The sequence below is a fragment of the Staurois parvus genome, unplaced genomic scaffold (genome assembly GCF_062004578.1).
Source record: "Staurois parvus isolate SC_StPar_1 unplaced genomic scaffold, SC_StPar_1.0 ptg000154l, whole genome shotgun sequence".
Lineage (NCBI taxonomy): Eukaryota > Metazoa > Chordata > Amphibia > Anura > Ranidae > Staurois > Staurois parvus.
Genome location: NW_028317950.1, coordinates 10,017,741 through 10,039,718, shown reverse-complemented (window position 1 = coordinate 10,039,718; position 21,978 = coordinate 10,017,741). Strand labels below are relative to the sequence as shown.

The window sequence follows — 21,978 nt, the reverse complement described above, 5'->3', positions numbered from 1 at the left end:
GAAAAACAGAGGAAGGGCTAAATGCTAGTTCTGGCAGCAAACAGGGCTGATCCTGTTAACAATGCGTTTTTTGGGACACTATACTAAGCAGGCACTAGTAGAGTTCTGTACATGATCATTATATTGATCTGTACAAACACTATACTAGTAATGGCAGTGATTAGCGACCTATAGTGTGAGTGAGATAGTGTGTGGGCAATCTAACACTAGCTGACCCTGGCTGGGTGGGGAGCTTACTGACCCTGACGTTATCTGGATGTCGCTAGTGGCAGGAATGCAGTGATCAGTGAAAAATTCTATATACTGACACTGTACTAATGGCACTGGCTGGGTGACGGGCGATCAAAGGGTTAATTAGGGGCGATCAAAGGGTTAAATGTGCTAATCTAATGTGTGTGTAAAATGTAGTGCTTTTACTCGGTGCCGTGTACGCTCTTCTCTCCCCGGACCGATCGTGGGGGCAGGTGTGTTTACACCCCAAAATAGGAACCAACGCAAGATTACAACGCCTTGCCAAGCGCTGCTGCTTGCCCACGGAATCGGTTGGCAAGTAGTTAAAAAAAAAAAAAACCTTAACATTTTTTTTTTTTAAATTGTCAATATGGCATTTTTTTGTTTTATTCTTATATATTTTTTTTAACACTTATCAGAATTTTTATCTACACTTTGCTTTGCAGGAGAAATAAAGATCATTTCTCCTGCAATGCAAAGCTTGCTGTCATGAACCTAGCTCATTCATGAACTGTCAGGTTTTTGACAGCTCAAGATAGTGATCTGTGATTGGCTGGAGCTGGTCACATGGTACAGGGTGCGTTAGTACAGCCAGAGTGAAGTACGGGTACGTCGCTTTGCCTGCAGCTGCCGCCTGGCCGCAGTACATTGCGGGCGGACAGATGGAAAGCAGTTAAAGATTTAGGACAAGCAGAGAGGAGGAAAAGGATGCACAATCTGTTTTTTGTCACTATGGCCAGAGCTGGGGAGACTTCCCATTACCTGAAGGACGATGTCTCGGCAGAGCGTCAGCTCCGTGTGACTCTGGAGGAAATGAACTTTGCTCCTGGGAATCGGAAGCTGGTAAAAGTGGTTCTTCCTCACTTGTGAAGAATCATCAGTGTTTTTTTCCCCCTCCGACAGCCTGTAACATAGAACAGAACCAGCATGGGGTGCATCATTAATAAAAGCTTTGGAAAATGGGAGCCTGGGGAGGAGGGAAGAGGAAGTCAATGAATAACATGAAATATTAGGAATGTGTCAAAAACGTGACAAAATACTGTGCAGAGAAAAAAGGAGTCTACAGGGAATAACAATATATTTGGCTTTCTTCAGTTTTTAAAGGCAAAGTACTTTCATATCAATAAATCATAGAAGTATTAAAACAAAATATGATGAAGTGGCGGTTCACACTGATGCGGTGCGGGATTTGCAGCGATTCCTGTGCGCTTCCAGTACCGCATCACAATCACACTCCATTCATGCAAACCTCTTCGGGTGTCTATGTCAAGTTAACGTCACACAAAAAACGGTTCACAAAACTCAGTGTGAATGGCTAAATCAGATTGCATGGGTGTGAACACCCAAGCGATCCAATTCCAGTGTGGGGAAAAAAAAGGTACCTGCACCTTATGTGTGGGTGTGGTGCAATTTGAGTCATACAAAATGAATGGCTCAAATAGCACTACAAAGAATCGCATGTGATTTGAACAGGAATGCGATGTGATTCCTTTCTGCATTACATGCATTTTCCCGAACCACATCAGTGTGAACCGGGACTAAACAATGCTCAGTTTTCACACATTTTAACTATATCAGGAACACAAACCAGGCTGAATATGGTTTATACTGAAACAACACAAAGAATGCAACCTACCCACTTACTAGAGACCAGTGACATCACTATGACTGCAGCTTACCCACTCAGAGACCGGTGACATCAGAGACAATACAGCCTATCTATTCAGTAGAGAGCAATGGAATAACTGAGAATGCAGCCTATCCATTTATTAGAGATCAGTTACATCTCCTAGAATGCAGCCTATCCATTCACGAGAGATCAGTTACTTCTCCAAGCCGAGAATGCAGCCTATCCATTCACTAGAGATCAGTTACATCTCCGAGAATGCAGCCTATCCATTCATTAGAGATCAGTTACCGTATATACTCGAGTATAAGCCGACCTGAATATAAGCCGAGGTACCTAATTTTACCACAAAAAACTGGGGAAAACTATTGACTCGAGTATAAGCCGAGGGTGGGAATCATTGGTATCAGTGGGAGGAATAGTGCCCCATCATTGGTGTCAGTGGGAGGAATAGTGCCCCATCATTGGTGTCAGTGGGAGGAATAGTGCCCCATCATTGGTATCACTGGGAGGAATAGTGCCCCATCGTTGGTGTCAGTGGGAGGAATAATGCCCCATCATTAGTATCAGTGGGAGGAATAGTGCCCCATCATTGGTGTCAGTGGGAGGAATAATGCCCCATCATTGGTGTCACTAGGAGGAATAGTGCCCCATCGTTGGTGTCAGTGGGAGGAATAGTGCCCCATCATTGGTGTCAGTGGGAGGAATAGTGCCCCATCGTTGGTGTCAGTGGGAGGAATAATGCCCCATAATTAGTATCAGTGACACCAATGATGCGGCGCTATTCCTCCCACTGACACCAATGACACTTGCTGACCCCTGTTGCAGTATGGTGCTGCTGCAGCCAGCATATGTGGTTGCAGCAGCACCTCTGCACTGCACACTTACCTGTCAGCTGTCCTTCTTCACTCCGGCCTCTCCCTCACTCGATTTTCGCGGGTCCGCTCGGCTCCGCCTCCTCGCCCGTGATTGGCCGCCTGTGTACCTTTCCTGAGCTACAGTTCTGGCGGCCAATCACCGGTGAGGAGGCGGAGCCGAGCGGCAGGAGTGAGGGAGTGGCCGGAGTGACGGAAGGAGCAGCGCTTCCTGGATGGATCATCGTGGGACTGGGACCGGAGTCAGGTAAGAGACAGCAGCCCTCTGCCCACCCCTGTACGCTGCCCACCCCTGTACGGATCCTCGCGCCCCCCCTGCAGACGTTGACTCGAGTATAAGCCGAGGGGGGCGTTTTTCAGCACAAAAAACTCGGCTTATACTCGAGTATATACGGTACATCTCCGAGAATGCAGCCTATCCATTCACTAGAGATCAGTTACATCTCCGAGAATGCAGCCTATCCATTCAGAGACCAGTGACATCACTGAGAATACAGGCCATTTACTTGAGACCAGTGACATCAATGAGAATGCAGTCTATTTACTAGAGAATTCTGATATCACTGAATGCAGCCTATTAATTCATTAGAGGCGGGTGACATCACACAGAATGCAGCCTATCATTTCTCTAGCTGCTGGTGACATCAGAGGGAATGCAGCCTATCCACTCATTACAGACGAGTGATATCCCTGAGAAAGCAAAACATTTTCATCCTGCTCCTTCAAATTTTCTTGACACTGCTGTCAAAATTTAATTCAATTTGACTCCACTAACAATTAGAAAATCGAACAAACGGTCTTAAAAAGTAACTGTTTGAACAGAATTCTACCAGTGTATGGCAATCTTAAGGCAAACATAAAAAAATGTGCCAAGTGCAGCAACCAATATAAATTCATATATAACTCACATTACTTCAAGAAATTGAACTGTTATTGATCATTACTGGTTACTAAAGGCCTCAGATTGCCACTGTTTTTGTTTGCACTGTTTCAGGGTATAACATGAACCCAAGTTTTTTTCCCCACCCTCCCAAAATAAAAAAAAAAACCACTCATCACTGGTAGCCATCATCACTTCTATGGTACAGTGCCTTGAAAATGTATTCATACCCCTTAAAATTTTCCACATGTTACAACCAAAAACATAAATGTATTATATTGGGATTTTATGTGATAGACCAACACAAAGTGGCTCACAATTGTGAAGTGGAAGGAAAATGATAAATGGTTTTAAACATTTTTACAAATAAATATCTGAAAAGTGTGGCGTGCATTTGTATTCTGTGTCAGTACTTTGTAGAACCACCTGTCGCTGCAACTACAGCTGCAAGTCTTTTTGGGGATGTCTCTACCAGCTTTGCACATCTAGAGAGTGACATTTTTGCCCATTCTTCTTTGCAAAATAGCTCAAGCTCTGTCAGATCGGATGGAGAGCGTCTGTGAACAGCAATTTTCAAGTTATGCCACAAATTCTCAATTGGATTTAGGTCTGGACTTTGACTAGGCCATTCTAACACATGAATTTGCTTTGAACTAAACCATTCCATTGTAGCTCTGGCTGTATGTTTAGGGTCGTTGTCCTGCTGGAAAGGGATCCTTCATCCCAGTCTCAAGTCTTTTGCAGACTCTAACAGGTTTTCTTCTACAATTGCCCTGTATTTGGCTTCATCCATCTTCCCATCAACTCTGACCAGCTTCCCTGTCCCTGCTGAAGAAAAGCATCCCCACAACCTGATGCTGTCACCACCTGGTCACATCTGACCAGAGCACTTTCTTCCACATGTTTGCTGTATCCCCCACATGGCTTCTCGCAACTGCAAACGGGACTTCTTATGGCTTTCTTTCAACAATGGCTTTCTTCTTGCCACTCTTCAATAAAGGCCAGATTTGTGGAGTTTTAGTTGTCTTGTGGACAGACTCTCCCTCCTGAGCGGTGGATCTCTGTAGCTCCTCCAGAGTTACCATGGGCCTCTTGGCTGCTTCTATTATTAATGCTTTCCTTGCCCAGCCTGTCAGTTTAGGTGGATGTCCATGTCTTTGTAGGTTTGCAGTTGTGTCATACTTTTTCCAATTTTGGATGATGGCTTTAACAGTGCTCCATGAGATGAAAGCTTGGGGATATTTTGTTTTATAACCTAACCTTGCTTTAAACTTCTCCACAACTTTGTCCCTGACCTGTATGTTGTGTTCCTTGGCCTTCATGATGCTGTTTGTTCACTAATGTTCTTTACCAAACCTCTCAGGGCTTCACAGAACAGCTATATTTATACTGAGATTAAATTACACACAAGTAGACAAGTATTTACAAATTAGGTGACTTCTGAAGGCAATTAGTTCCTCTAGATTTCAGTTAAGGGTATAGGAGTCTATCACATAAAATCCCAATAAAATACATTTACGTTTTTGGTTGTAACATGACAAAAATGTGGAAAATTTCAAGGCACTGTACATGAAAGCCCACTAACAGAAATTAGTCATTCACCTTTCTGTTTGTGCTGGGAATTTCTGTCTGTGTTTAGAAGGATCACAACAAAGTGTCTGTCTGAGGAGCTGAACAAATGCATTTGGAGCAATTACTATAACTGACTACAAGTGAACAATTAGAGGTGGCAGATGAGATCAAGATAAAAAGCTGTTATAGATAACACAACACTGCATGATACAGCACTGGATGATAAAGAGAGACACTTAATTAGGGATAGTCATAGACTGGGCATGCTGGTTTATTTGTTCCAGATGGATCAAAAAACAGAATGTGAAGTAAGCAGATAACATCAGAAGAAACTGCAGAGATTATCCAATTTAGAAGAGGCAAGCCAATTGTTGATGGTCTCATAATTAGATGTCAGTCAGGTGTGAAGGAACAATCTAAACATAAGATGATATGGTAAAAGGTTAGTGCCTGAGTAAAGGAAAAGAAGATTGGTTTGGGGTACAGTTTTAGTTGTCACTATACTAAACTTCCTAAATAAAGCTCTACCTGTAAAAGAGAGGAAACATTTACCTCTCCTGCTGCCCACACCACTTAAAGTGTCACGAAACCCAAAAAAAACCCCTAAAACCCTAAAAAAAACTATCAATAAATGTATTACATGCTGTTCATGCTCACTCTGGGATTCGTTTTCTGTATTCTGCAAGGTGATTGTTGCCGTATTAGTGCACTTGCGACAGAAACAATTGAGCACTGACGTGATACTTTTTTTATTTGCACTAACATATAATTTTGAGGACAAGCTTTTGGGGTATGTCCCCTTCTTCAAGGTCTAGGCAGTACTGCCTAGACCTTGAAGAAGGGGACATACCCCGAAAACTCGTCCTCAAAATTATATGTTAGTGCAAATAAAAAAAGTATCACGTCAGTACTCAATTGTTTCTGTATTCTGCAAAAAAAATGGTAGATCTTGCTGTTCTCTATCTCCCCATTCTGTCCATTTCCCCAATGAAGTTATGGATTTTGCAGAGCATAGTTGACAGCTTCTGCACATGCTCAGTTTTCAGTGAGTTTCTATGCTGAGCAGTTCCTCCCTATCACATCTGAGCAACCCATGTTACTATAGAGATGCACATGTGTGTGTATAAACAGTGGTAAATGACAGCCCAATCCTTACCTCCTCCATGCCTACTAACCAGCTAAACACAGTAGGGTGGGATATTACGTCTTGACTGATGGAGTCTTTACTGCCCTGTTATTCTAAGACACAGGCTGGGGGGGGGGGGGGGGGGGAGTGAAACAGCCTGTGAATGGAAAAATCCCACACCATGTTATTGCCAAAAATAATAATATTTGTATGACAATTTAAAATATTTTTTTACTCTGTATTCCAAAGACTGTCTTTTTTTTTTTTTTTGAACATGTGACCAGCAGCAGAGGACTAGAAGCACCTTCTGCCACTGTTTCCCTGATAGCAGGCTGGGAAAAAGCTGGGCATTGTGACAGCTTTATATCAATTAGGGAACAGATTTTTATTTATTAAAATAATTACAGTGCCATCATCCACAAAAAGAAAGATAAGGGATAAAGTAAAGTAAACATTGTGTGTTTAGTATCATTTTAACACCATTTCAATCCTAAAGAATTGTCCACCAATGTCTGCAGGAAGAATGGGTCCTTCGCAGTTCTCAGTGTCCTCTTAGCAATCTCCACATCATTATAGTATACTGTAATGATGTAGAGGCGTGACCATTCAACCTGTGAAGCAAAAAGGACAGTTTATAAATGTCCAACTATTTCTGCCACATTGTTATTGGTTGAACACAGAAACATTACCTTCATATGCGTGGGTAATCTAATATAAAATGTTTACTTTAAAAGAAGTCCAGTTTTCCACAATCCTAACCCCCTATTCTAAATCTCCCATGTCTTCCTTAGGCTGGCCGTACACTGGTAGATTTTTATATGGGCATTTGTACAAAGAAACTTGTTACATTCAGTAAAGCCATCAGAGACTTGACAATTGTCATTTGAAAGTACTTCATAGGCTTTTAACATTTGGGAATGAATGGAACTTTCCAAACAAAATCAGATTCACTGATCTAATCATAAATAATTAGTTTGAGAAAAATTTCCACCCTACTCCTTCAATTATTTTCATTACTAAAGTAAAAAAACAAAAAAAAACAAAAAACATCGATATGACCCAATTCCCTAATAGAAAATGGAACAAATGTTCTTTAAGCAAAAATTGTTAATACAATTAATTAATACAATTGTTTCTACCAGCTCTACACTGCAGTGCTCAGAACTGATCCCCACAATTAAAAAATGGACTTATAAACCAATTGCATTTATTTATATACCAAGACAGGCCAAGCAGTAGCTTCCTGGTCTTATGGTACTACAAATCTCAGCACATTTTAATGTCTAAGAGTTGCAGTTCCCCAGCAACTCGTGGGAGCAAAAGAATGCCTACTTCTGCTCTCCGCCATGGGAATTACACCTGAGTTCCAGAGCCAGGCATGGCTTCAGACTTGTCAAGACTGATGTTCCCAGGACACGGGAAGAAAAGTGTCTCTTAGGGTTTCTCGTGGGAATTGGAGATAATCCAAGAACACAGAGACTCCTCTCTCTCTCTCTGTGAACTCATGCATGGCAGTGAATGTGTTAAATGGTGGAAAGCCAGTTCTCAGTCAGACAGGTAAACTTGTAAAAGGAAAAAAAAAACTTTGTCATTGCTCTCTCTCATCCCTTGAGCAGCAGACTCAGATCTTCCCACGCTGCTTTGAGAGATACAGCTCTGTCCTGAGCTCAGGGCCGCCCGCTCACTAAGGTCTGCTGTGCAAACATCATAGGGCATTTTGTGTGTATGTGTGTGCCTGGGGAAGTCAATATTTGTGCTAGCTATTTAGCCATGGTGTGCATCTTCGTTCAGGTTAAGATCCGGACCAGCCCTGAGTGCCAAGCGGAGGTGATGGTACGTGTTTACACTGTGGCTTCTGGGCCTGGGAATAGCCTTTCTCGCACGCCCTGACCTGGCCACTCTTGGCACCTGAGCGTTGGGAATTCTTTGGCACACAGGATGCTGGGTTCCGTCTCTGCAAAATAAGTTCAGGGGAAGGGTTGAGCTGGAGAGAGATGCTCAAAAGGCAGCTCTGTTTTTCTGCACAGTAGCGCCGGAGGACCAACATTCCAGAACTGCTGGGTAGTCGGCAGTTCTGTTTGAATAGTCTGATAATGTCAGCTGCCCACCATTCTCAATATTGGCAGAGGACATGTTACCAAAGCCTCATCTATAGTCATATGACTGGGTGTTGAATCATAGCAAGACTGCTTTTATAGCAGCAAAAGGTAAAGTTTTAAATGGTCACTACATTTAAAATGGGGTCACACATTGTCTAAAGCCGGCCATAGACGATCGAATCTCGGCTGGTTCAGCAGGAACCGGCTAACATTCGAACCATGCGTTGGCAGGCTGAATGTACCAAGCTGATTGATCGATCAACTTGGGTACAAGATTTACCTGCAACTATCGCTAGCAGCTGCTATAGCCACTGGCAATAATCACGGTCTTTTCCCAGCAGGGACGGCTCCCCTTTCCTTGCTGGGTGAAGACAATTGCTCGGTAGGAGGGTATCCATTGTCAGGACTCTCTGTGTTGATGGGAGAATTGTGCAAATTTCCTTCCTGCAACCCGTGGTTGCAGGAAAGAAATTTGCACCGTCTATGGCCTGCCTAAGAAACAGACTGACAATCATGCGAGTTCTTGAGAAAATGTTACAGGATTTAACTCTATAGCATCTACCAAAAAGTTAAACAGAAAGATGCTTTAACTTTTATGTAAACTAAAATATCAGTTTTGGATAAATTGATCCTTTAAGTTTCACATATTGTTGACTGAATATTATATTAAAGTGGTACTAAACCCAGGACCCTGCATTCACTATATCTGGTCTCCCACAGTACACACAACGTAAAGTGCAATTATTTTAGTAAATAAAAACTGCTAAATACCTTTTATCATCAGTAGTTAGAGCAGTCTTGTGACTTCTATCAGTGTTCAGCAAAGCACTGGTTAAAGCTTGCAGGAGTTTTCTTTCTGCTCTAGGAAGATGCAAAACCCCTGACTCTCCTTCTAGACAGTGCTGTTCACATGCATTCTCCCAAGAAAAATAAGAACCTATCTAGCAATACACACTAAACTGAGCATGTGCAGGAGGGCTACGGATTCAGTCTGTCTTATCAGTGTGGACATTAGAACAAGAGAAGGGGCAGAGAAGTCAGGATCAAACAGCCTTTTTACACAATGCAGAGGATTAACCCCTTAGGTTCCACAGTGAGTATAACAAGCATGCTTTACTGCAATTTGCCCTTTTTAATGCTTCGTAAGCTCTGACATGACTCCGTATTACTAGCAGCATATGCAGAGAATGACGAAAGTGAGGATTCCCACCTGTTAGCTAGTTTCCTCATCATGCAGCAGAAGCAAAAGAATGTCACATAATTTCCACTTTCAATGTGAAACATGTTGTCACTTTCGCACCTGCAAATCATGTAGTGTTTCCATTTTCTGTGTTACCCCTGTATGTTGCAGTATTACATTAGGCAAAGGTTGCCCTAGTACATAGATCAGTGGTTCTTAACCTGGGTTCGATCGAACCCCAGGGGTTCGGTGAGTCAGTCTCGGGGGTTCGGCGGAGGTGACCCACACCCGACTCATATGATTTGTGATGACATGCCCAGTGGTCGGCAAGCCGCGGCTCTTGTGTGCCGGGCGCCCGCTCCCCTCCCTCCTCTCGGGCGGCAGGGACTCAAATGCAATGATTGGCCAGTCTCTCTGCCACTCACATCCTGATAGCCAGTGATTGGCTGTCAGGATGTGTGTAGGCGGGGCAGCGTGACGAACGTGAGAGGAGCTAGGCTCCTCTCACAGTCCGCCCTGAAGACCGGAACGGGGCGGGAATACAGCGAGAGGAACGCGCGGAGCAAAGGTAAGTGAATTGACACAGGGGGGACTTGGGGACTTAATATGGGGGATGAATTAATATGGGGAATGAATTACTATAGGGGGGATGAATTACTATATGGTGGATGAATTACTATATGGGGGATGTATTACTATATGGGGGATGTATTACTATATGGGGGATGTATTACTATATGGGGGATGTATTACTATGGGGGATGAATTACTATATGGGGGATGAATTATTATATGGGGGATGAATTACTATATGGGGGATGTATTACTATATGGGGGATGTATTACTATATGGGGGATGAATTACTATATGAAGGATGTATTACTATGGGGGATGAATTACTATATGGGGGATGAATTACTATGGGGGATGAATTACTATATGGGGGATGAATTACTATATGGGGGATGAATTACTATAGGGGGGATGAATTACTATGGGGGATGAATTACTATATGGGGGATGAATTACTATATGGGGGATGAATTACTATATGGGGGATGAATTACTATATGGGGGATGAATTACTATATGGGGGATGAATTACTATGGGGGATGAATTTTCATACCGTTTGTTACAACATATCTTTGCGAGCAATCCTTTTCGAGGATGCTGGACATAAAGACGAAGAAAAGGAACAGACTTTGTTGCGAAAATGACATGAGAGTGGCACTTGCCAAGGAAATGCCGCGCATTTCTGAACTGGCCTCTGAAAGACAACAGCAGAAGTCACACTGATTTGCGGTAAATATTCTTTATTTTGTTTTTGTGTGAAAATCATGTTTTAATGGTTTTGTTCTTTGTTCTTAATGGTTTTGTTCATTTTGTGCACCTATGTATAAATATATACCTAGGTTTTGAATTTTAAAAATCATATTTTATTTTTCCAATTAAGAAGGGTTCGATGAATGCGCATATGAAACTGGTGGGGTTCAGTACCTCCAAAAAGGTTAAGAACCACTGACATAGATAGAAGAATTGATACCATTCCCTCTGACTAAGGAGCTTATACTTTATTGTCTTAAACAATCCGATTATTATGGTTATTGCCCACTTTCCCTCTGCCCTATAGCAAAAGTACTGCTAGAGGGCGGCAGGGCTGCGCACAATCATGCATATATACAGTCAGGTCCATAAATATTGGGACATTGACACAATTCTAAAATTTTTAGCTCTATACACCACCACAATGGATTTGAAATGAAACGAACAAGATGTGCTTTAGCTGCAGACTGTCAGCTTTAATTTGAGGGTATTTACATCCAAATCCGGTGAACGGTGTAGGAATTACAACAGTTTGCATATGTGCCCCTCACTTGTTAAGGGACCAAAAGTAATGGGACAATTGGCTTCTCAGCTGTTCCATGGCCAGGTGTGTGTTATTCCCTCATTATCCCAATTACAATCAGCAGATAAAAGGTCCAGAGTTCATTTCAAGTGTGCTATTTGCATCTGGAATCTGTTGCTGTCAACTCCCAAGATGAGATCCAAAGAGCTGTCACTATCAGTGAAGCAAGCCATCATTAAGCTGAAAAAACAAAACAAACCCATCAGAGAGATAGCAAAAACATTAGGCGTGGCCAAAACAACTGTTCGGAACATTCTTAAAAAGAAGGAAAGCACCGGTGAGCTCAGCAACACCAAAAGACCCGGAAGACCACGGAAAATAACTGTGGTGGATGACTGAAGAATTCTTTCCCTGGTGAAGAAAACACCCTTCACAACAGTTGGCCAGATCAAGAACACTCTCCAGGAGGTAGGTGCATGTGTGTCAAAGTCAACAATCAAGAGAAGACTTCACCAGAGTGAATACAGAGGGTTCACCACAAGATGTAAACCATTGGTGAGCCTCAAAAACAGGAAGGCCAGATTAGAGTTTGCCAAACGACATGTAAGCCTTCACAGTTCTGGAACAACATCCTATGGACAGATGAGACCAAGATCAACTTGTACCAGAGTGATGGGAAGAGAAGAGTATGGAGAAGGAAAGGAACTGCTCATGATCCTAAGCATACCACCTCATCAGTGAAGCATGGTGGTGGTAGTGTCATGGCGTGGGCATGTATGGCTGCCAATGGAACTGGTTCTCTTGTATTTATTGATGATGTGACTGTTGACAAAAGCAGCAGGATGAATTGTGAAGTGTTTCGGGAATATTATCTGCTCATATTCAGCCAAATGCTTCACAACTCATTGGACGTCACTTCACAGTGCAGATGGACAATGACCCAAAGCATACTGCAAAAGCAACCAAAGAGTTTTTTAAGGTAAAGAAGTAGAATGTTATGCAATGGCCAAGTCAATCACCTGACCTGAATCCAATTGAGCATGCATTTCACTTGCTGAAGACAAAACTGAAGGGAAAATGTCCCAAGAACAAGCAGGAACTGAAGACAGTTGCAGTAGAGGCCTGGCAGAGCATCACCAGGGATGAAACCCAGCGTCTGGTGATGTCTATGCGTTCCAGACTTCAGGCTGTAATTGACTGCAAAGGATTGGCAACCAAGTATTAAAAAGTGAAAGTTTGATTTATGATTATTATTCTGTCCCATTACTTTTGGTCCCTTAACAAGTGGGAGGCACATATGCAAACTGTTGTAATTCCTACACCGTTCACCTGATTTGGATGTAAATACCTTCAAATTAAAGCTGACAGTCTGCAGTTAAAGCACATCTTGTTTGTATCATTTCAAATCCATTGTGGTGGTGTAGAGAGCCAAAAATGTTAGAATTGTGTCGATGTCCCAATATTTATGGACCTGACTGTACATGATTTGCATTTCCGCTATTGGTGACTAGAGATGTCAATCACCGGGTCCTGCCCGGGAATCACCAGCCTATCCTCAGGGTAAGCTAACAGGGGAGAAACCTGTGTGTGAACAACACAGGTCTCTCTCCTGTCAGCATGGACTTGCTGTTTTGTATCTCTTTGCACAGCAGAGAGATACAAAACAGCATGTCTCCCTAGTAAAAGACAACACAGTGCACACAGTAAAACACACACAGCACACAGTTAACCCTTTGATCGCGCCAGATGTTAACCCCTTCCTGCCCAGCGTCATTAGTACAGTGTCAGTGCTTTTTATTAGCACAGATCACTGTATTAGTGTCACTGGTCAGTGGCAGTTAGTCAGTTCCCAACCAGTGTCAGAATGCCCGCCGCAGTCTCGCTATAAGTCGCTAATCACCACCACTACTAGCATAAAAAAAAATCCATTATATATACACCACCATTTGTAGGTGCTATAACCTTCACGTAAACCAATTAATTTACAAGTATTGGGACTTTTTTTTAGCCAAGACATGTAGCAGAATACATTTTAGCTTAAATTATGAAGAAATTTGATTTTATTTTTAATTTTTTTTATTGGATATGTTTTATAGCAAAAAATAAAAAAATATAGTTGTTTTTTTTTGTTTATAGCACAAAAAATAAAAACTGCAGAGGTGATCAAATACCATCGAATGAAAGCTCTATTTGTGGGGAAAAAATGACAAATTTAATTAATGTACTGCGTTGCATGACCGCAAAATTGTCAGTTAAAGTAACGCAGCGTTGTATTTAAAAAATGGCCTGGTCAGGAAGGGGGGTAAACCCTCTGGAGGGCAAGTGGATAAGGTATGTAGCATCAACAATAACAAAATCAAAAATAATTTAAAGAGAATCAGTCACCCATAGGCATTTGTAGTAATCCCAATCTCCACTTTTCACTTTTACAACAAAGACATTTTTCCTCCCAGGGGTTGTGTCATTTTGATTATTTACTTAAATTCTCTTCCTACCAGAGAAGAAGGGATCTGCTGTTCTACCTCTTGCCTGAGCACAGTGCAGACACTCATAAAACTATCATGCTGTAAGCATCTCAAGGGGAAGAGAACTCCTAGAGAGGGTATGGCAGCCCCATAGATGATTACATTTTCTTTCCTTCTATAATGGAACGGTGGAAGGAACAAGAGCCTTCCCAGTGGGCAGAACACAATCATTACTGCTAACAGCTATAGCTTCTGGCAGTAATTGCATGTAGAAAAATCCAACAGGCTGGGTGTACCCAAGTCAATCGATGGATCGACTTGGGTACAACCAGCCCGCCCATACATGGATCTAATCTTGGACAGCTCAACAGGATCCGGACGAATTTCGATGCACGTATGGCCAGCTTAAGAGTACTGGAGTTGTAACTGTTTAAATTTCCGCACAGTGTGTCAGTTAGGAGACTTGAGTTCAGCCAGGAGACAGCTAAGCCTCCACTAGGCTGACACTTCTGCTACGACAGGGAGAGAACACAAGTAGATAACAGAACACACGGGTATTCCTGAGAAGTAAGGCTGCATTTGTATAACAATTTAAGAAACAAAATTGTAAAATTAGAATCTAGACTTAAAATGAGATATTCTTAGTTTCTATACCGCCCCTATATTATATATTACTATACCACTGGCTGGTTTGACATTTAGCAAAACATGGTTTTGATATAGTGGTGTGGATGGCATGTAACTTACTTCTGAATACAAAAGTCCTGTAGAAGATCTGCTAAATCTCGAGGAAGCTTCTCCTTGGGTAGTCCAAACGTCAGTGCCCAGCATCCAGCTGTTTGCCTATCACAATAGCGGAATAGCAGGGCAAGGCATTGCTCCTGGAGCCAGCCATTATCTACAACTATGCTCTGCAAAAAAAAAAGGTAGTTTCAAGTCAAACAAATATTTTGCATTTAAAGAAGAACTCCAGGAAATGCTTTTCTATGTTTTGGATGGAAGAGGGGATGAGAACCCCAGGTTTTAATGCTGTCTACCTTCCCACGAGGGAAACTTCCAGTCTATTAGTGAGCCGATTCAGAAAGCAGTATTATTATAACTGAAAGTAGCAGAGTGATCTTACTGATTAGCAAAAGTGTATGTATCACATAAACATTTGGCAGGAAAACCATATAAACAAATGCAAAAAAACAACCAGTCTTTAATAGAAGAGCAACAATGCTTACAAGTCCAGCTGTCTGTCACTCAGATTTTTGCTCTCGTGAGGATCATCAACAGCTGAAGTTTCTTCAGCATTTAGCAGGTCCGGCTGTACCGTGGATTCTTACAGGTACTTACACTTTTTGGCAGAATTTTTTTATTTTTGCCAAAATGACTTTCATTGACTGTATCAAGGCTGTTACAGTTCTATGCTTATGATCACTTCTCGGTTTGATTGTTAATGTGCCAAACCCCTTAATAAAACTGTATAATTTAAATTAAAAAAAAAAAAAACCACAAAAAAAAAAAAAGCAAATTTCGGCTTTGCTGGATACCTACTTTCCCTGCTACATGGTTTGGTTCCAACCATCAGATCCTACAGAGACATAATAATGCTGGATGTAGAATATTCTTTGGCTGGTGTAGCTGTGCAAGACAGTGAAGACCAGAGTCACCAGCAGCGAGACTGGTAAGTAATATTACTCTTCATTTATAGACTGGCTGTTTTTTTAATATTATTTTTAGTTGTATTAAAGTTAGTATCAAGGAATCCAAGGAGACATCCATATCTGAAAGTAAAGAAGTAGATTACAGGTTCCCTTTAGGCTTACCTGTAAAGGAGATGAAAATTAAGCTGCGCTATCAACTGCCACCCCATTATCAATAATTATTCCCCACACGAGCTCACAAACACATACAGTACACACTACAAGGTGTTTCATGACAGCAAGGCCTGGGGTTTTGACTCTGGGGATCAGTATTTTATGTTGAGCAATACATCTATTTATAACAGCATAAAAAGCACCAGAATTGATATGCGAGTCACTCCACAGTCTCTTGTCTTGTTAACGTTATTCAGTGCAAGCTCAACATGGCCTGATGTACAGACAATTCAGGAAAAAAGACATGTGACCGACTTTCAAATTTTTTGGCACACTAAAATGAGAAAATAAAGGATGTCTCTGCTTTCAACAAGCAACAGAAATCCTTTTTTACAGATTAAGTTTTATTACCTCATCCCTACATACAAAAGAGAATGTACAATATACAAACTGTGAATTTTACAGATATTTTAAAATGGTTTATCCCTGGAGAACAACACTGTCACTCCCTGAAAACAAAACTGTTGTTTATATAGCAGTGGAGAGAACAGTAACTAAATGGTGCAAGGCATTCAAATGCTTTCAAGGACCCTGTCTTCAGGGTCCTTCATGTGACCATGCAGTATGCTTGAGTGTGGGAGTCTCCCTTAGGTACTCTGGTTTTCCTATTAATGAATACTGGTTTTAAGAAAACTTGTTCTTTTCCAGATGCAGAACACATTTTCAGGTTCAATTTGGAACAAGAGACCGTAAATACACACTGTTCTCATACTCCCCAGCAGACCCCTAAAAAGGTAAATGTTGTGACCCGACACTGTGGCGCAGGTTGCAAAGAGCTAAGGGACATTAGTCCACTAAGTGACATGCAAATGGAAGATAAAATGTATGCCTTTCTCTCTCTGCTTTAGACTGCTATTTAGCCCAAACAGGCAAAAGAAAGTCAATTTAACTGGCTGCTTTTCCTGCAATTAGTCTTGGGGGTGAATTCATAAAGCAGTAGTATGATGTTGCTGCAACCCACATCCAAAAAACTTGGAGCGCCACTCAAAGCACTGCAAAACTTCCCCGAAAGCACATTTTGGGTGCTGAAGTTCAAACAAGCTCATCCAGCCTAGTAACAGATCGGAAAACAGAAGGTGGAAATACCACACACTGTAAACCAGCCACTATATAGAGAGGTAAAGATATGGCTTCAGCCTCAACTTCTCCTGGCTATGCTCCTCTGACATATTTCAACCTGCCTACAGGGCTTAAATCACTGAAATGACATCAGAGGTGCATAGCCAGGAGGAGTTCAGCTGAAACTGTACCATTACCTCTCTAAATAGTGGCTGGGTTCCGGTGTGCAGTGTTTCAACTTTCTGCTTTCTGATGATGTTGCTTCAGCCATACTGCCTCATTAAAACAGAAAAAATAGAACACTGTGTGTCTATAAAGCACAGCAGTGAGTTTGACAAATATACATTGTTACATATTGGCTTCAAGACTACAAAGCCAGTGGAGATCAATAAAAATGAAGAAGAGGGGGGAAAAAAAAAAAGTAAGATGAGAGTCAGGTGACAGGAACAGTCATGTGACTGGCCCACCTCCAATCACAGCATATCTCTCTACTACGTTAAGCAAAGAGAACTCCATGACACTGCAGCCTGCACTTTATGAATGGGCTGCAAAATTCAGGCCACGGTAAGGATTAACCCTTTGGATAGGGATATCTGCTATCCATTATAAATGACCCCCTATAGTATTTATTAGTCCAATAGAATGCCTAGATTGTAAGCTACCGAGGCAAGCAGGTTTTGATATGAATGGCCCTATGAACTCTGTAGAGAAGTGTAATATGTCAGCATAATGTAAATACAGGAGATGGTGATATCACTTTTATTTAGAGATTAGAACTCTCAAATCCTTTAAATACAAATAATATTGATATAACAGCAATACAGGCAATTTTCACTGGAGACACAATGATAAGTCTATTTCCCACTAATTCAACAGCTGTCGGGCTTTCTGACATATCTGTTCTCTCTAAAGCTGAAGGGCCAATGTCCGGGAATGCCTGAACTAAAGGCCCTGTGTCAGATGTTAGAACAAAACAGACACAACCCCAGTGACCTCTGTGCGTTCTCACAGCCTGACACTGATAAGATGTTTACCTCACAGATGGGGGGGTGATAGAATTACCTGGACATGGTCACTCCAGTTCTCCTCGGTCATTGTTTTCTGGAAAGTAAAATTGGACTTTTTTAGAAGCCATGTTTTTGGTAATAAACCACAATAAATGCTTATATAATGCTGTACCATGTTTGAATTAAAGTAACGTCACAGATCACCAGGGCACAGGGAAGGCAGGCATTCTCATGAACCAAAGGGCATATCCAAGAGATGCTGAGACTTCAGTTCTCATTACTTCAGTATTGTAGAAAGTACATCATGATCTATAGAGACCACTGACTTTGGTGAGACTGCTCTCGTGAAACAAGGTACCTCTTATATGGGTAACCCAAAATACAAATAAGAATAAAAAAAAAACAGCAGTAAGAGTGTCAATTCAACAGCCTTTTCCACTGTTTGGTTTGGCGCTCTTACTGCTGTCTCATTTTCTGGTTTTCAAGAAGATAGCCTTTTTAGGTACTGATGACATCACTAGAATGGAAAGTAAATGGTGACATTCCTATAATTTATTATATAGCATGGGACTGATCTGCAGGTTAAATTTATCCAACAACATTGTATCAAAGGGACAATCCACAGAAAAGTGGTATTTTTGTTATAAGTAGGTCTGGTGGGCTGTGAAAGTACCCAAGTTCCTATATGTCTTAGATGCTACAATAGAACTATCTCTCATGTTCTTGTCCACCTGGAAATTTTGCGTATTCCAGATAATATAGTTACACTCTCTATAACATACAAATACCTTTAAAAATCGAACAAGGAGAGTGGGAGCCTCTCACATTGACACAATGTGCACAGAATCGGGAACTCATCTCACAATAGAGTTTCCAGAAAATAGAGGCTTAGGTTGTTTAATTCTTCAGTAGAAAAGTGGATTTTGTTTTTTTATTATTATTATTATTATATTTGATAAAGATTTACAATCAATAAAAGTGTTTCTCCAGCCAAAGTGTCTTCTATTTAGAATGGTAGAATAAAGGTAAGATCTTCCTTTATGCTTTTATTGTTGTTTTGTCTCGACTAGGGAGATTTCCCCTCACTTCCTAACCCTCCAGAGACACAACAGTAAATGTAGCTTTCCCCATACTTAGAGCAATCTCCACCTTCTAGCTTTTTCTGGATCAGGCAGGCCCATTGGAAGATTCTGCCCATACTACTGACAATTGATCACCCGTACAGATAATGAGGTTAGATCTCTTCAATAGAGACACAGACAGAAATACAAATCCTTACCACTCTCTAGCAAACTTTGGTTTGATGTTTAACATTAAGTATCCATTAAGTATTCCAAAGTATTTCAGAAATTATAAATCCACAAACCTACCTCTACAAATCTCTTATGCATGAGGTATTTCATGGTGCCCATATGACGTTGGTTTATTATATTTGAACAGTCAGCTGGGGAAAAAAAGAGCTTGTTCAATTTATAAAAGACAAAAAACATGACAGAACCATATTATGCAAATTAAAACTTAATAATTAAAAACTATGTTTCTGTAGTACTCACATAAGATTTTGTTTACCTGTAAATCTTTTTTGATTTTTAAATGCTTGCTCTCTCAGGATTAATATCACAGATATGTAAACTTGGTATCTAGACTTGTCTTGTCAGACAGTGCAGCCAGCGGCTTTGTTAAAAAACTGCTTTCATAATCTACTTTGGATGCTTATACCAACAAGTAAAAGGCATTTAACAGTGCATTGATATCAGAAGAACAGAGATAATTGTGCTGTACAGCATGCATGTGAAATGCGACAATATGGCTGCCTGCACCATATATGGATAAATGCCAGCCTTACCGTGGGTATTTAAATTCAGGGTAGGGATCTGTGGATCAAATCATCTGCTTCCCATTATATATGTCAGAGGCGCAATTTCCCAGCTCTGCCCTTTCCACAAAGCTATAATAAAAGTTTCACTCCCCTCCAATCCCCAATTATATGTTTATTTATCATTAAATTAAAGGATAAGTTCACCTTTCAAAACATGTTACACCCATATTCAGGGTGTAACATGATATGATCAGACCAGCCCCCGCCCGCTCCCCCTGCTGTGACAGCTAGCAGGAATCTTTTCCCCCCAGGTTAGCTGTCAAATGTTTAAAAAAAACGCCGGGCTCCGCCTGCCTAGCTGTGTCACTTATTCACGGTATTCTGTGAATGAGAAACTGCAAGTCCTGACAGCCTAAACGTTGTCAATGAACTACCACGGCTCTGTGGAGAGGTGCTGAAATTCATTGTCAGTATATCTGCTTGCCCGTACATCCCTCTTAGATTGTAAGCTCCAAGGAGCAGGGCCCTCCTAACCCTCTTGTATTGAACTGTATTGTTGCTGTATTGTCTCCCGTTATATTGTAAAGTGCTGAGCAAACTGTTGGCGCTATATAAATCCTGTATAATATTAATCCTGTATGCCTCACTGACCAATAAGGACGTATGAGGGGTGAGATCAAACTTGGCTTTTACTGGAATAGTTGAGATGTGCATATTATTCTGCTTTCTATATCTCTGGTTTTAATGATAATTTTGACATGCAGTTTTACGCTTAAGAGACACTGAAAAAGCACAGTACACTAGCCAAGGTTGCCTAAATCTGGCCATAGATGGATCAAATCTTGGCCTGTTAAGCAGGAACCGGCCGAGATTTGATCCATCTATGGGCATTCTGTTAGTACTGAAGTCGATCCAGCGAACAACTTCAGTACAACCTACCTGTTGGGTTATTTATTCACGCGATCATTGCTGGCGGCTATAGTCGCTAGCAGTAATTGTATTTTGCCAGTGGGGAAGGCTCCCTGCTGGCAGAACACAATAGTGCTGCGGGAGGGATTCCCCCATCAACACTGATTGTGTTAATTGGAGAATTTAACAATTTTCTTACCTTCCATCTGTGGTGGAAGGAAAGAACATGTTAGAATCTATGGCTTGCTTTAGAGAGAAGAGGAGCTGTCACTTTCACGCTCGATGCATATATAATCAAGGTGAAGCTACAGGTGAGCACAGGTGAAGACGCGCAGTGCTGTCTATACAGGTAATGTCCAGAGCACCAGGTGTGCACTGAGAAGTTTACAGGGAACCATGGATAAGTTACCAGCATGTCAGATACCACAGCTGTGTAATGGGATTATGGCATGCATAGTGGTAGTCACAGAAGTGACACATATGGGAAAGTATAGCTATGTAATAACTTTGTTAATATTTATGAAACTGTGATGTGAAGCATGCAATGAAAACACAAAAATACACACAAGAATTTACCATTTGACAACCTGCAACATAAATGTCGCATTATAACTTCTTCCCATATATACAATGAGCACTTACATCAGCTTTGGATATAACGTTACATGTATGGTTGATGTATGTAGTAAAGTAGGAAAAATGTTTCATGTTGTTTAAATCCATATAGCACTTGGCCTTGTTCAAATCTGTCCTTCAGGCCAGCCATAGATGGCTCATTTATTTTCGATCAGTATTGATAAAAAAAAAAATAGATTCCCCTACCGACACAAACAAGGTGGATGGAGGAATCGTCCTCACTGTGCCATTGTATTCTGATAGTGGGGGCTCATCCACTGTCAGAAAAAACTGATCAGTGGCTTCAGACGATTGGCTGCAGCAGTCTGATAGATCAAAATCATGCATTTTTCTTGATCAAAGGGGCAGCTTTAAGCATAGTAAGCAGAATGAGAAAATCGGATGAAAATTATGAATTTCGGAGCAATCGTCCACTAAGCTGACCGTTAGTACACAGCTTTCTAGAGCCGATCATGTGAAATTATCTGAAGAGACAAGCACTAAAATTTTCGCGATCAAGACCGTGACCAAGATCATGCATACTTGGAAAGGAAAGAATACATTACAACACAATACATCACACCACTTCTGAAGATGTATTCTGTCAAATACTTTTGATTTTCATTATTTGAGACTAGCATAAAAAAAAAAAAAAAAAAAAAATCGGACGATCATTTGTCCGATATTCTTATCAGGTGCACCAGGCTTTCGTTTCTAAGCAGCATGGTCAGACGAGTACCCACACCATCCCCACCCCCTTTCAACTCTGCTAGAAAGGAGGCAGATTTGTGATTGACAGCTCTT

The 21,978-nt window shown here is 41.3% G+C and overlaps 1 protein-coding gene across 1 annotated transcript in view; it reads right to left on the bottom strand.

The window, feature by feature from the left end:
- Positions 1 to 21,978, bottom strand: part of EXD3 (exonuclease 3'-5' domain containing 3) — a 392,849-nt gene that overhangs the window by 229,308 nt on the left and 141,563 nt on the right. The window contains exons 10-13 of the mRNA XM_089675029.1: positions 19,202 to 19,275; positions 17,887 to 17,925; positions 14,651 to 14,814; positions 994 to 1,135 (exon numbers count right to left, since the gene is read on the bottom strand). Of these exons, the coding sequence (XP_089531155.1) occupies positions 994 to 1,135; positions 14,651 to 14,814; positions 17,887 to 17,925; positions 19,202 to 19,275 (419 nt within the window). The remainder of the gene's footprint in view (positions 1 to 993; positions 1,136 to 14,650; positions 14,815 to 17,886; positions 17,926 to 19,201; positions 19,276 to 21,978) is intronic.